The sequence below is a fragment of the Pan paniscus genome, chromosome 9 (genome assembly GCF_029289425.2).
Source record: "Pan paniscus chromosome 9, NHGRI_mPanPan1-v2.0_pri, whole genome shotgun sequence".
Taxonomy (NCBI): Eukaryota; Metazoa; Chordata; class Mammalia; order Primates; family Hominidae; genus Pan; species Pan paniscus.
Genome location: NC_073258.2, coordinates 63,086,693 through 63,101,366, shown reverse-complemented (window position 1 = coordinate 63,101,366; position 14,674 = coordinate 63,086,693). Strand labels below are relative to the sequence as shown.

The 14,674-nt window shown below is 55.7% G+C and overlaps 1 protein-coding gene across 2 annotated transcripts in view; it reads right to left on the bottom strand.

Moving 5' to 3' along the window:
* Positions 1 to 3: 3 nt before the first annotated feature.
* The window catches only part of FADS2 (fatty acid desaturase 2), a 40,096-nt gene continuing 25,425 nt past the window's right edge, over positions 4 to 14,674 (bottom strand). For both annotated transcript variants that reach the window (XM_003828461.6, XM_008953880.5), the window contains 7 exons: positions 10,228 to 10,288; positions 9,768 to 9,844; positions 4,262 to 4,359; positions 3,953 to 4,049; positions 3,566 to 3,645; positions 2,076 to 2,201; positions 4 to 1,715 (listed from right to left, as the gene is read on the bottom strand). In XM_003828461.6, the coding sequence (XP_003828509.1) occupies positions 1,664 to 1,715; positions 2,076 to 2,201; positions 3,566 to 3,645; positions 3,953 to 4,049; positions 4,262 to 4,359; positions 9,768 to 9,844; positions 10,228 to 10,288 (591 nt within the window). In that variant the 3' untranslated portion in view covers positions 4 to 1,663. The remainder of the gene's footprint in view (positions 1,716 to 2,075; positions 2,202 to 3,565; positions 3,646 to 3,952; positions 4,050 to 4,261; positions 4,360 to 9,767; positions 9,845 to 10,227; positions 10,289 to 14,674) is intronic.

Here is a 14,674-nt window from a genome sequence, read left to right as displayed (position 1 = left end):
GAATAAAATTCCTTATTTTATTTCAAAAAATGTAGGGGTGGGGAAGCAACATGATAAACATTACGATCAGCTCCCTATGGGTTCATTCTGCCTCTGCGGGGGTCGGGGGCATACAGTAGCTGGGGGGCATGCCATTGCCATGGCAACCCAGATGCTTAGATGCAGGTCCCTCCTGGCTGCTTAGAGCTGGGGGGACTAGGCGCCCTCCCCGAAAGCCCCCATTCTGAGTTGTTGGTGCCTGCCCTTCCCCTGAATCTAAGAACTGATTAGTGGGTTAGACTGCAACAGCAGCTCAGGATCCTCCCAGGACTTCCCTCCCTCCCCTCTCACTTGCCCGTCCCCTCAGCTACCAGCACCTCCAGCCCCCGCCTCCTCCTCTTCTCAGCTCCACCCTGGTCCTCATGAGGTACCCCCCTCCCCAGCCCCTCAGGGCAGCCTCCTCCTGAGACTCCCTCCCGCTCTGCCTCCCTGGCCCTCCCTGACAGTCAGGGCCACCGAGGCAAGGCCATGTGGTGAAAGGCAGATTGTCCCAAGGCCCAGCCCTGCCGCCCCCTCCTATCAGAATGCATCCTGGAGCAACAGGTTAAACACAGTAAGGGCAGGTTCAGACAGGAGAGTGCCTGAGGCAGCGCCGTCCACACAGCAGCCCCGAGATGGGGAGGGCTGGGACGAGACCTCCCAGCTCCAGTGCCCTCCTGCAGCCTGCAGGGCCCACGTCCCCTGGGGCCAAATGGCCAGGGATTGGCTGGCACTGCCCAGCTGATAACAGAGCATTTGGAGAAGGGTCAGATTGCTCCAGAATCTTGGACCTCAGGACACCCTGAGGAAAAGCTGGAGGGTGGGCTGAGCCTCCAGGCCAGCTGGCCCCTCCCTGAACGTGGCCACTGCCTCTGCTGAGTCACAAGAGACGAGGGACTCCCCCGTTGGTCCCAAGGTCACAGGCTCAAGTTGGGGAGGCGGTGGAATGCGGCCCGTGAAAGCCCAGGGTCAGAGCACTCTAGTGATGGGGTGGAGGACTCTTCCAGGGCCCAAGGTTTGGGCTGGCTGTGCCCGCAGGCCTGGGGCCCTGGACATCTTAAGAGAGGCCTCGGGTACTTAACCGAGCTGCAGGAGGGAGACCCGAGCTTTGTAACAAAGCAGGCCTCTCTACGAAAGGGTGGACCAATGGCAGCCGTCAGGGAGAGTGAAGCCAGGCCGGAAGGGTCAGGGGCCCTGCCCGACTAGGACCTGCCCCTACGAACCCCAAGAGCATCTGAAGAACCAAAGCGGGGGTGAGGCCTAGTGACCAGGCTGCAAGGGGAGACTCACAGGCCAGACCCATGGACCGCTGGTCTCCTCCCATCTTTAGGGGCAGAGAGTGGAGGTAGGACAGAGCCACCCCCGGTGGCCACTTCTCTGCTCCTTGGAAGAAGCGGCTGGGAGGCACTGGGAGGGCCATGACTGATGGCTGACGGCTGAGGGAGGGCAGGTCCCATGAGGGCAGGGTGCTATGGGGGAGATGTGAAGGGAAAAAGGAGAGGAGAAAGGGAGAAAGATCCAACATGGGGTCCGTGAGCAGTGCATACACCAGCCTCTCGGACACCCCTCAGAACAAAAGCCCATCATTCCTCTGGCCATCACCCCACCTGCACCCCTTCCCCACGGTGTCCCGGGGGCTGTGGCTTCATTTGTGAAGGTAGGCGTCCAGCCACAGCTTCCCAGATTTCTTCAGGGACCTGCAAAGTTGGGGATGGACCAGGGTCAGGGACCAGGACGGGACTGGCCCCAGGGAGTGCAAGGGCTGAGGAGGCCATCATTAAGGTGGCATGTATGTCCCCTTGGCCCTAACCAGGGCTTACCACTGCCACTGGGCCTGTGGGGCTGTCAGCTCAGAGCCTACCAGGAACCCCACACAGAAAGGGATGGTCTTCTTGCAGCCCAGGGAGAAAAGCCCAACAGCTCCTAACACAGGCTCGGGAGTAAGGCAGGTGCCCTGGTGGGTGACTGTGCCAGGAGGGCCCAGCCCCTCTTGTGATCCCACTGTCTGCACCACGGGTGATCCCAGGGCCCAGTGCCTGTGGACCTCCACCCCTCACCTGATGATGTCCAGCAGGGCCCTCAGTAGCGGCTTCTCCTGGTATTCAATGCCATGCTTGGCACATAGAGACTTCACCAGCGGGGCGATCTTGTGTAAGTTGTGCCGGGGCATGGTGGGGAAGAGGCTGAGGAGCGTGTAGGGTGGGCACAGCATGAGGACTCAGAGGGCCATGCTGCTCCCACTTCCTCCCACCACCCGGGCAGAGGCTGGCTGGGGCCCTCAGAGACCCTGTCCACAGCCAGGACCAGGCTCAAAGTGTGGCTCCTCGTGTGTGCCCAGTGGGGTGCCACGTGTGTGGAGGGGAGGGTGCAGCCCTCCGTGAGCAGGAGGGCGTTTGTGCTCTATGGAGCTGGGAAGATGTTGGGTGGACAGAGACAAAGTGTCATGTTTTTTAAAAAAGAAATGAAATAGCTGGGGAATGCTAAGAAAAGAGGCAGTGAGGTGAGGCACGGTGGCTCACGCCTGTAATCCCAGCATTTTGGGAGGCCGAGGCAGGCAGATCACTTGAGGCCAGAAGTTTGAGATCAGCCTGGGCAACATGGCAAGACCTCTTCTCTACAAAAAATAAAAATAAAAAATTAGGCCGGGCGCAGTGGCTCACACCTGTAATCCCAGCACTTTGGGAGGCCAACGCGGGTGGATCACTTGAGGCTAGGAGTTTGAGACCAGCCTGGCCAACATGGTGAAACCCCGTCTCTACCAAAAAATACAAAAATTAGGGCATGGTGGCACACGCCTGTAATCCCAGCTACCTGGGAGGCTGAGGCCTGAGAATTGCTTGAACCTGGTAGGTGGAGGATGCAGTGAGCCGAGATTGCGCCACTGCACTCCAGTCTGGGCAACAGAGCGAGATTCTGTCTCAAAATAAATAAATAAATAAAAGTAAAAAAAAAAAGAAAAAATTAGTTGGGCATGGTGGCATGCACCTGCAGTCCCAGCTACTCAGGAGGCTGAGGTGGGAGGATAACTTTAGCTCAGGCGTTCAAGGCTGCAGTGAGCCAAGAAAGCACCACTGCACTCCAGCCCAGGAAACAGGGTGAGACTCTGTCTCTACATTTTTTATTTTTTAATAATAAAAAAAAAAACCGTGACAAGAGGTGAGGCAAGGACAAGGGGCAGCAGGGCAGTCCCTCGGCCGATGTTCCAGGCAAGCTACGTAGCCCTGCCCTGCTAGCCTCACAGGGTCATGAGGTGCGTGTGCAGGCTCCATAACTACAAAGTCCCAGGCCCACGTGGAGGGAGGTGGTAACCACTATCACCAAGTGGCACAGGACAAGGGGCACAGGATGCCCCTCGGGGAGATGGAATAGGGGAGCCCCTCTCCTGACCTCAGCAGGGCTGGCTGGGAGCCTTGCTCTATATTGGGCAGAGACCTTGTCAGAGAGACAACAAAGAGGTGGCCCCCACATTCTGCACTCTGCCCAGTGGGGTAACGGCCACTTCCCTCCCGCTGTGGGTCTCCCCACCTCCCCGCAGCCCCGCGCTCACTGGTGCTCAATCTGGAAGTTAAGGTGTCCACTGAACCAGTCGTTGAAGAAGGACTGCTCCACGTTGCAGGTGGCTGTCAGCTGTCAGTAGAGGGGATGAGTGCCAGGGAACAAAGGAAGGCCCTAGGGCCCAGCCTTACCCAGGGTCTTCAGGCCACCCGTCCACGTCATACCGTCCTGCCTGATGGCCTCAGCCCACCCAGATGCCCCACCTGTCCTTCTGGGGAATTCCTGCTGCCCTTTCTTGCTCAGCCCTGAAGCTCCCAGCAGAAGGACACAGGCAGCCCCGGGAGGCCCAGCACAGCCCTGCGTTAGCAGGTGCAGAGCATCTGGGGCCAGGACATGGACATTGGGACCAGGCTCTGGTGACCGGCCCTGACTTCCCTACCTGGCTACTGAACCAGTCACGGTAGGCCTCCTGGTCAATCTCCATGACGATGTGATTCATCTGTGTGACCCACACAAACCAGTGGCTCTCCAGGAACCTGCAAGAGAACACAGCTCAGTGCAGGGGCCTCCGGGGGCCCAGCCACGGTGGGAACAGATCCACTCTCCCAACCAGCCCAGGACAGCCCCTGCCAAGGGGCCAGGATGGGAGGTCCCCGGGCAAAGTGGAGCCATCCGAGCCTCTTCTCATGCCAAAGCCATCATCAGTGCCAGTGGAGGGCCCAGGGATGAATCAGCAAAGCCCAGGCACCTGATGAAGTTGAGGAAAAGGAGGGCTCCCAGGATGCCGTAGAAAGGGATGTAGGTGATGAAGAACCGGATGTAGTAGCTGACAGCCCAGGCCAGGTCCTGCGGGGAAAGATGAAGTTAGGTGCAACCTGCCCTCTCCTCTGCCCTGGCACCAAGTGCCTGCCCCAGATGTGCACACACCTCACACTCAGGCCTCTAGAAGCTGGACCGCAGCCCACTGAAACGCAATGGGCAACTACACGCCACCTGCTTGCTCGGGGTTTGCATGGCTGCCTTTGTTTCTAGGGAAATGCTGAGTGTTTTAGCATCAGGAAGTGACTGTGCCCTGTTTTTCGGGAGAGAAACGGACCCTCCTGCTGAGGGGAAGCCATGGGGTAGGGGTGGGGGTCAGCAGCCCTCTCGTGGGGCAGGGGTAATTCTGAAGGTGCGCCCCCAACCCTGGGCCAGGTCCCCAACCGTCCCCCAGTCCTGTCCCTGCTCCTCAGCACCTGGGTCTCCTCCTGGCCTCTCCTTCCAGCAGGACAGAGGGCTTGGAGGGGTAGGGAAGGTCAGAGGTACCATCGTCCCTATCTCAGAGCTCTCACAACAGAGACTGGCCTCCCCAAGCCCCACTGTCATCCTGTGTCCCTCCACTCTGCTCTCCTCCCTGCCTCTGGCTGGACTGGTGTCAGGGACTGGGCTTGGACGTCTTCTCTCATGTACTGGGAGGGTGACTTCACGGCTCCACCTTGTCCACTGTCTCTCTGCCACCCAAGTCTTGTCTCAACTGGACCACAGCATCAGCTTCCCACAGTCCCCTGCTTGTCCTCGTGGCCATGGCAACCAGAGTGGCCTTCGCTCCAAGCAGGTCCCAACTCTCCCCTGCTAAAGCCCCCATCCCACCCAGAGTCACCCACGGAGCCTCATGGGGTTAAGAGCCTGTCTTTACTCAGCCCCCTGACCCAGCTTACTCCCTCCCCGGGGCCTCTGCACGGCCTGTTCCCACTGCCAGGGCGCTCATCCTGCCGTGAGTTTAGGTATGGTGACATGCCACAGGCTCAGCACAGGTGTCCGAGGTGGAAGGTGAGGCCAAGGGACTGCCCTGTCTCACTTCAAACGACTGAAGAACAAGGTCACATTTGTGTCTTAAAATAGATCCCCACCCACTGGAGAGGGGGAGACTAGGAAGTTATTCCAGCGGCTCAGACATGAAATGACAGAGGCCTAAACCAGAACCCACGGCGCTGACAAGGAGGTGACAGATTCCAGAACTGTCAGAGGCAACAGTGGCTGCATTTGTGCCTGCTTGGCTGTGGGGAATCTAGGCTGGTCCTAGGTGATCAGGGGTCGGGTGCCAGCAGCTGAATAGGAAAGGAGGAGGGGAGCGCTCAGGAGAGGCCGGAGATGGCCTCGGGGCCAACATTGGCCGAGGGCAGGACGATGTAGCCAGTTCTGCTCCCACTTTCCATCACATTCCTTCTATTCTGTGTGTGTGGTGCAACAGTGTGCAGTGTATCAACACATATATGGAAACAAAATGAGGATGGGGTTATGGATTTTTTTTTTTTTTTGGAGATGGGATCTTGCTTTATTGCCCAGACTGGAGTGCAGTGGTGTGATCATGACTCTGTCCCAGGCTCAAGCCATACTTCTACCTCAGCCTCCTGAGTAGCTAATTTCTTTTCTTTTTTTTTTTTTTTTGAGAGGGAGTCTCGCTCTGTGGCCCAGGCTATAGAGTGCAGTGGTGCGATCTTGGCTCACTGCAAGCTCCGCCTCCTGGGTTCACGCCATTCTCCTGCCTCAGCCTCCCAAGTAGCTGGGACTACAGGTGCCCGCCACCACGCCCGGATAATTTTTTGTATTTTTAGTGGAGATGGGGTTTCACCGTGTTCGCCAGGATGGTCTCGATCTCCTGACCTCGTGATCCGCCCGCCTTGGGCTCCCAAAGTGCTGGGATTACAGGCATGAGCCACTGTGTCTGGCCTTACCTGGATAATTTTTTTAAAGTTTTTATAGAGATGGGGGGGTCTCACTTATTTGCCCAGGCTGGTCTCGAATGCCTGTGCTCAAGTGATCCTCCAGCCTTGGCCTCCCAAAGTACTAGGATTACAGGTGTGAACCATTGCCCCGGCCCAACTTTTATTTTTAAGAGACAGGGTCTCACTCTGTTGCCCAGGCTTGAGTGCAGTGGTGTGATCACAGCTCACTGCAGCCTCAAACTCCTGGGCTCAAGCCATCCTCCTACCTCAGCCTCCAAAGTAGCTAGATTACAGGTGCGCATCACCACGCCCAGCTTTTTGTAGAGACAGGGTTTCGCCCATGTTGCTCAGGCTGGTCTCAAAACTCCTGGCTTCAGGTGATCCCTCCCACCTCAGCCTCCCAAAGTGCTGAGATCACAGGCATGAGCCACCATGCCTGGCCTGGACTTCTTTTGAGTGTAAAGAGCAACACATACACAGAGATCGCTGGTTTCAGGGGCAGAGAGCCCAAGAGATCAGAAGCAGCCAAAGAGGTGGAGCGAGGGGGTTGGGAAGAAGCCAGCAGAGGTGGGGACCTGGAAGCCAACAGGGAGAACTGCAAGAGGGAGTGGCCAGTGGTGTCAGATACAGCAAAATTCCAGGAAGGTGAAGCGTGGGAGCATCTCAGGATCCAGGACGTGGCCCCGGGAACGGGGAACCTTGCCAGAGCATGTAAACCTCCCCGGGAAGCCTCCTTCAAAGATCTTAGGGTTTGTCACCTCTTTCCTCTAAGCCAGGGTCCCCCAACCTCCACACTATTGGCACCTGGAACAGGCTGCTTGTTGTCATGGGCGGTTCTCCAGGGCATGGCAGGGTGCTAAGCACCATCCTGGCTAGACGCCCACCAGATGCCAGTAGCACCCTCCTCTCCTGAAGTTGTGACAATTAAAAGTGTCTCCGGATACTGCCAAAGGGCAGAACAGCTCCGCTGAGAACCAGTGCCCCAGGTAATAGGTGCGCTCCTGGCTCTGAAAGCCCCGTGGGCTCATCACATTGTCCCCACTCTGCCATCCCCTTTTAGGAACATAGGGTGATTTCTTTTCCTGTTTAATGCTTTGTTCCTTAGGGAACAAGCACAGTCAAAAACAAACAAAAAAAAAGAAGTTGCTCACTGCAAGCTCCGCCTCCCAGGTTCAAGCGATTCTCCTGCCTCAGCCTCCTGAGTAGCTGGGACTACAGGTGCACGCCATCATGCCAGGCTAATTTTTTGTATTTTTAGTAGAGACGGGGTTCCACCATGCTGGCCAGGCTGGTCTCGAACTCCTGACTTCATGATCTGCCCGCCTCGGCCTCTCAAAGTGCTGGGATTACAAGCATGAGTGACTGCGCCCGGCAATAGGCCATTTATGAGTTAGAACGGGATTGGATGCTAGAGGCAAGGAGAGGGTGTAACATGTATGAGGAGGGAAAAAACATAATGGTGCTAGTCTCTAACTTGAGCCACTGGGTGGATGATGGAGCCATTCATTAACATGGAGACCATCAGGATTAGGTTGTGGGAGAAGAGGAGAGGACTTATATTGAATATGTTGGATTTGAAATGGCTGGGACACCTCCAAATGGAGTTAGATTGGATATATGGGTCCAAGACTTGGAGATAAAATTTGACTTGGCTGCTCTTAAATTCACAGTCAGGGTGAAAAGGACAACTTCAGTTAGCGAGTGATAAAACAGTAATCAATAGGCCGGGCACAGTGGCTCACGCCTGTAATCCCAGCACTTTGGGAGGCTGAGGTGGGCAGATCACCTCAGGTTGGGAGTTTGAGACCAGCCTGACCAACATGGTGAAACCCTGTCTCTGCTAAAAATATAAAATTAGCTGGGTGTGGTGGTGCATTCCTGTAATCCCAGCTACTTCGGAGGCTGAGGCAGGAGAATTGCTTGAACCCAGGAGGCAGAGTTTTCGGTGAGCCGAGATCGCGCCATTGTACTCCAGCCTGGGCAACAAGAGCGAAACTCCACCTCAAAAACAAACAAACAAACAAAAAACAGTAATCAATAAACAAGTCCACATTTGGTTAAGAGAGGAAAAACTTCCCCATGGCTATTGGTTGGAGCATGAGGGACAAATAGACTGCTGAGAAAGACTGGATTTTAAGCAAGCATTTCAGAAAGTGACAATTTAGTCTTTGATAATTTTCAGATAAACAATTTATCTGCAAGGCGCAGTGGCTCACGCCTGTAATCCCAGCACTTTGGGAGGCCGAGGCAGGTGGATCACGAGTCAAGAGTTCAAGACCAGCCTGACCAACATGGTGAAACCCCATCACTACTAAAAATACAAAAATTAGCCAGGCATGGTGGCGGGCGCCTGTAGTCCCAGCTACTCAGGAGGTTGAGGCAGGAGAATCGCTTGAACCCAGGAGGCGGAGGTTGCAGTGAGCCGAGATCGCACCACTGCACTCCAGCCTGGGCGACAGAGCGAAACACCGTCTCAAAAAAAAAAAAGATGACGTAATTACAATGGGCCCTAATGCAATATGACCAATGTCCCTATTTTAAAAAAAGGAAAAATTTTCAAGTATCCGCTTTTGGTGAAGAAAAAAAGAAAATTAAAAAATAAGCCAGGCGTGGTGGCTCATGCCTGTAATCTCAGCACTTTGTGAGGCTGAGGCGGGCAGATCACTTGAGGCCAGGAGTTCGAGACCAGCCTGGCCAACATGGAAAAACCCCATCTCTAATAAAAATACAAAAATTAGCTGGGCATGGTGGCCGGTGCCTGTAATCCCAGGTACCTGGGAGGCTGAGTCACAAGAATCGCTTGAACCCAGGAGGTAGAGGCTGCAGTGAGCCGAGATCACACCACTGCACTCCAGCCTGTGTGACTCTGTCTCAATAAATAAACAAATAAACAAAATAATTTTTTTTAAAGAGGGATATTTGGACACAGATACAGATACAAATATGCAGAGAGATGATGTACCGAGAGGGAGGACGAAAGCCATCAACCAGCCGATGAGAGGCCCAGAACAGAGCCTTCCAGAGCCCTAAGGAATCCACCCTGCTAACACCTCAGTTTTGGACTTCCCGTCTCCAGAACCGGGAGAAAACACATCGCTGCTGCTTATGCCACTCAGTTCGTGGTGCTTTGTCATACGGTCTTCGCAAATGACCACACCTGTCATCTCAGCCAACGCCCAGCTGCTCCAACTTCAAACCAGGGTGTGGGGCAACCCAGTTCATGGGACTCAGGGCCCACAGGGAGCGGGGAAGGGAGATGGCCACACTTGCCTCTCATCATGCTGCCTTTGAGAACTTTCTCGGGGGCTCTGCAAAAGCAGGGGCTGCCCCAGTGGACTCCCTATGTCTGAGGGAGAGTAGAGATCTTTAGGACTGGGTCCTGGTGGCCCCAGAGGGAGTCCTTTCCTGAGAGGCAGCTACCCCAGGGAGGAGATGCATGGGGCCCCACAGGCTCCACTGGGGCACACGAGGAGGCAGCGTAGGACCCCTGGGTCCACCTGTCCCAGTCACCCTCCTCCCCATGCCAAGCCAGCTGTGTCCCCAACTCACCACCCAGTTCTTATGGACGATCATGGTCATGATGATCTGGTACTGGAAATACATGGGGATGAGCAGCGGCGGCCCAACTGCAGGAGAGAGACAGGCGCTTAGAGGCATCCATTCCACCCTGCCTGTGCCGGAAGGTCGGGGGAACCCAGGCCCAGCACTGAGCGCAGGGGCCAGCCCTGCAGATGTGGGCAGAAGCAGTCAGGGACCCCGGGGCCTGCAGAGAAGGCTGGGAGCCCTTGAGGACGTGTGTCACCCCTGGGACTCTCTGAGCCTCTGTGTCCCCGTCAGGCCTGTAACACGGGCTGAGGGGGTCTGCACAGGAAGGCTGCTGTGGCCCCCGCTTCTAACAAGTTTAGTGTCACTTTCTGGATCTGAAAAAGATGTCAGGTAGGAGGGAGAGACACACCACTCTGGGGGGAGGGGAGGGTCCCAGAGTGATTTCGGGGCACCGAGCACTCACTCAGGAAGAAGTATTCGTGCTGGTGATTGTAGGGCAGGTATTTCAGCTTCTTCTTGCCGTACTGAGGAGAGAGGAGAGATCATGAGCACCCAGTAGCCTCAGCTCCCAGCCTCCCATGTTCCCCAACCTGTCCTGCAGCCACCATCCCTTCTATCTGCTCAGGGCACACCACTGTCCCTTTCCTGTCAATCTGCACCCTGGGCCCACCAAGCCTGGGGCCCCTCCAGCCCTCTGGGCTCCCCATGCTACAGCCAGCAGCGGCCAATGCTTCCTCAGCCCTAGCTGAGCACTGGCCCGATGGCATCGATCCTCTACAAGGCCGGCACTTCTGAGGCTGAGGCTCAGCGTTAACCCATGGCCCAAGGCCACAGGAAGTGGCCCTGGCTGGGATCAGAACCCAAAAAGCTGACTCTGAGCCCATGTGACAGGCGCTAAACAAATGTTTGTTGAATGAATGTGCAACAGAGCAACTCTCGGCGGAGCATAAGCACCCAGGGGAGTTCCTAGGTCACCATGGAGAGCTCCCAGAGCCCACAGTGGCAGGGAGAACCTAGGTAAGGGCCCCAGAATTGCTGCCAGTCATCAGGCTGGGAGCATCTGCCTCCCTGGAGCCTCCCTGTAACTTACAAGAGTGAATCACTCCTCCCCAGCTGGAGCCTAACCTTGAGGACAGAGGAGGCCACAGCACAGACTCCTCAGGCCATATCTGGCTACCTGAGGTCCCCATGAGGGCACCGGTTTCTTCCCCATCAGAGCCTGCACCTTGGGCAGCCTGATGCCCAGAGGCTCTAATGGAGGAGGGCTGGGCTGGGTCCTGGGCATCGTCATTGTCCAAAGCTGCTCAGGCCAGTCAGTGTGAGCCAGGCATAGGAACCACGGCCCCAGGGGATCCCTGGAGCCCTTAATTCCATGGTCCAGCCCCTAGGGACCAGCCCACCCTGCACTTCCAGGACTGAGACCAAAAGATGCCGCTCACTGAGTGACACCTGCTCCTCTTGCTTGCAGTGTGGGGAGGCTGGGCTTGCAGCCAGCAGATGCGCTTGAGCCGACTCTGCCTCTCACCAGTGCTGAGACTATGTGAGTCGCTTAGCCTTGCTGAGCCTTGTCTGGCATTCGAATCAGTGGTTGGTAAGAGGAGCCAATGAGAACATGGGCATAATGCCAAGTGCTGACCCCAGGACACTGCCCGTCACCCTCCCTATACCCCTGGATCCGAAGGCCAGAGATGCCTCCTCCTATAGTGTCCAGTCATACTTATTGCAGTCAGGAGGTCAAAGTGAGTTACAGAGGGAAGGGACTTTGGATGATGCCTAGGCCAGCGCCCCTCTCATCCAGGTGAGTAAAATGATTGTCCAAATCACAGGGAGAGCATGGATTCCTGAGGGAAGAGGCTATGGGTGGGAACCAGGTCCACCCTGTCCCCAAGACTTGCATCTTGGCACCAATGGCCATGGTCACGGCACACCCAGCTGAAGAACCCCCAGAAACAGTCCCTTTGTTCTGTGTGGCCTCCTGAGCCTTGGCAAGGATCTCACTCATTCCCAGAAAGGACAGCCACTTGCAGGAAGACTATCATTAAGGCCAGGGCTGAGGCCGGCCATGGAGAGGTCTGAGCCAGGGAGGCCTCACAGGAGCATTTCATGAGTCTCCAGTGGACGGAGGTGCTGGAGGAGCCAGCACTACAGACATTGCTCTCGTGGCCAGTCTCGGGGCCTGCAGTGGCCCACAGAACAGGCCCCTGAGTCCTGCTCTAAGCTTCTCCCAGAGGCCAGGGAGCAGGCTCATAGCCCCAGCCTTGGCGTGCAGTGTCTCCAGCTCTGCTCAAGAGCTCCTCCCCACCGCATCTCTGTCCCACAGAGCATCCCATCCCTCTCGGGCTGGGCCGGCTGTACTCGGAAGTGAGCACAGAGGGCAACCCAGGCAGGTCAGCAGGGGTCAGGGCATCCTATGGAGGGACTGAGGGCTGGCCACGCTGTTGTGGGGGCCTGGGAGGCACCTGGGGAGTCTGTTTGGAGCTGCATGTGCACAGTAGGCACCCTGTTCTCATGGGTGATGGTGGCCTTTGGGTGGACAACACAGGTTACAGGGGCTGCCTCCGCTGGTAAGCACTGCTGGCTTTAGTGTGCGTCCCTTCAATGCCCCAGAATGACCCTCGGGAGCCAGGGGGTCCTGCTTGCCAGGCAGCAGCTGGCCTCAGAGTGGGCCTCTGTGGGATGGTGAGCAAAATGCTCATCACAGTCACGCGCGTGTATGTACATGCGTATGGTGACATACCACTACACATCTGTACCCATCTCGATGGCCTCAGCTGCAGTGGGTCTGCTGGGGGATGGCCAGTACTCCCCTACCAAACCAGAAAGTACAACTGTGGGCTTGGGATACGAAGCCCTGCCCTGTGGCTAACTCTCTGCTATCATCTTTCCCACGCTCAGTTCTTTGCCGGAGTTTTGCCGTTTAAGTCATGGGAGCAGGGAAGGGAGGGAGAGGTATTTTAGAATGTAGCAAGCTAGGGGGGTGAGTGCCTGGCTGTTTAATTGATCAGAAAGCTGGGGCTACCCAACAAACATATTTCACAAGGGCCCCCAGAACTCCGAAGCTGTGGTTTGCAACCAGATGGTTTGGGTTCGGACAGTGGTGTTGCCTTTTCCTTGCTGTTACCTTGAACAAGTCACCTCATGTCTCTTGGCCTTAGCTGTTCCATCCATGAAAGGGGTCGATGACAGCTCCCGCCTCACGGGTTAAGCAAGGACTAAGTGACGTTGTGCACGCACACTGCCCATCACAGTGCCCGGTCCACAGACTCACTCAACAAGAGTCAGGCTTCTTCCCAACTGGGGGCTCAGAGCCCCAAGTGTGGGGAGTGGAGGACCCCACACATCTCCTCCTCCCGAGGAGTCCCCGTCACACACACAGAGAAAGCCCAAGAGGCAAGGAAGACACATGACTTTCACCCGGCTGGGCTGCGGCCAAGGGTGTGGGTGGCACACATGGACCTCCCCCTGATCAGGAACGGCGCCTTCCCAGGCTGCGGTTGACAGGCAGGGACGCAGGCCAGGGGCAAGGGAGGGAGTGCAGCCAGCCCTGGCGGCGGGGCTGACTCTCCTGTCCTCGGCCTCTCCACGCACCTCAAGGCCAGGCTTGGATGAGGGCCTGGGGGATGCCGGGCCATGTGGAGGGGACCTTTCAGCTTTGGAACAAAATGTCTGAGGAATGACAAGGGCCCTCCTTGTCCATCGAGGGTTGGGGGAGGGGAGCTGTCGCAAAGCCCAGTCTCTGCCTCTGGGAACCTGCAAACTCACACACAGAGAGAAACAGGCGGCACAACCTCCCCAGCAGGAGCAGAATGGCAAGGTCCCAGTCCAAGGTCCCTGAGAGGGCGGCATGTGTGTCCCAAGGCGGGATGGGTGGCTTAAGCCTGTTCATGAAGGTCTGCCTGAAGCAGGAAGCCCAGGAGGTTAGCTTCAGACAGTCAGAGCAGCAGAGGTGGTTTCCCAGATGGGAGGAGGAGGAGGATCTCAGGCACGGCACGGCTTCTGAGGCCCCTTTACACTCCTACTGGGATAATGGTCTCACCAGCCCCCTCAGAAAACGGGGATATGGCAAAAGAAGAACAAAACAAGGCTGCTGCCAATATCACCTCTATTAAACTCAGCTCTGAAATTTCCCGTCAATGCAATAAAACTCAAAGCAGAAAACAGAGTGGAGCTATTAGAAAGAAAGAGACTACTTCAACATCCAGATTAGAAAGAAAGAAGGAAAGAAAGGAAGGAAGGAAGGAAGGAAGGAAGGAAGAAGAAAGGAAGGAAGGAAGGAAGGAAGGAAAGAAAGAAAGAAAGAGTGACTACACTTTTTTTCTGTTTGTTTTGTTTTGTTTTGTTGTTGTTTTGAGACGGAGTCTCACTCTGTCGCCCAGGCTGGAGTGCAGTGGTGCTATCTCAGCTCACTGCAACCTCCGCCTCCCGGGTTCAAGCGATTCTCTTGCCTCAGCCTCCAGAGTAGCTGGGACTACAGGCGTGTGCCACCATGCCCAGCTAATTTTTTGTATTTTTAGTAGAGACGGGGGTTTCATTGTGTTAGCCAAGATGGTCTCGATCTCCTGACCTCATGATCCGCCAGCCTCGGCCTCCCAAAGTGCTGGGATTACAGACGTGAGCCACCACACTGGGCCGAGAGACTACATTTTCATTATTTTCTAGGATATGATCATCTACCCAGGAAACTCAAAAGAATCAACTGAAACACAACTAGAATTATGAAGAGACGTAAGTGGACACTAGCGGGACAAAAGATAACTATCCCATTCATTGGAAGGCCATGCAAACAAAAATTTAGAAAAAAAAAGAAAATTAAGATAACTACCCCAATATCCACTGCTTTCCCGAGTACTGGAGAACCTCCAATCATAATGACAAAATATAAGACATATAAGGATTGCGTTTTAAAAGAA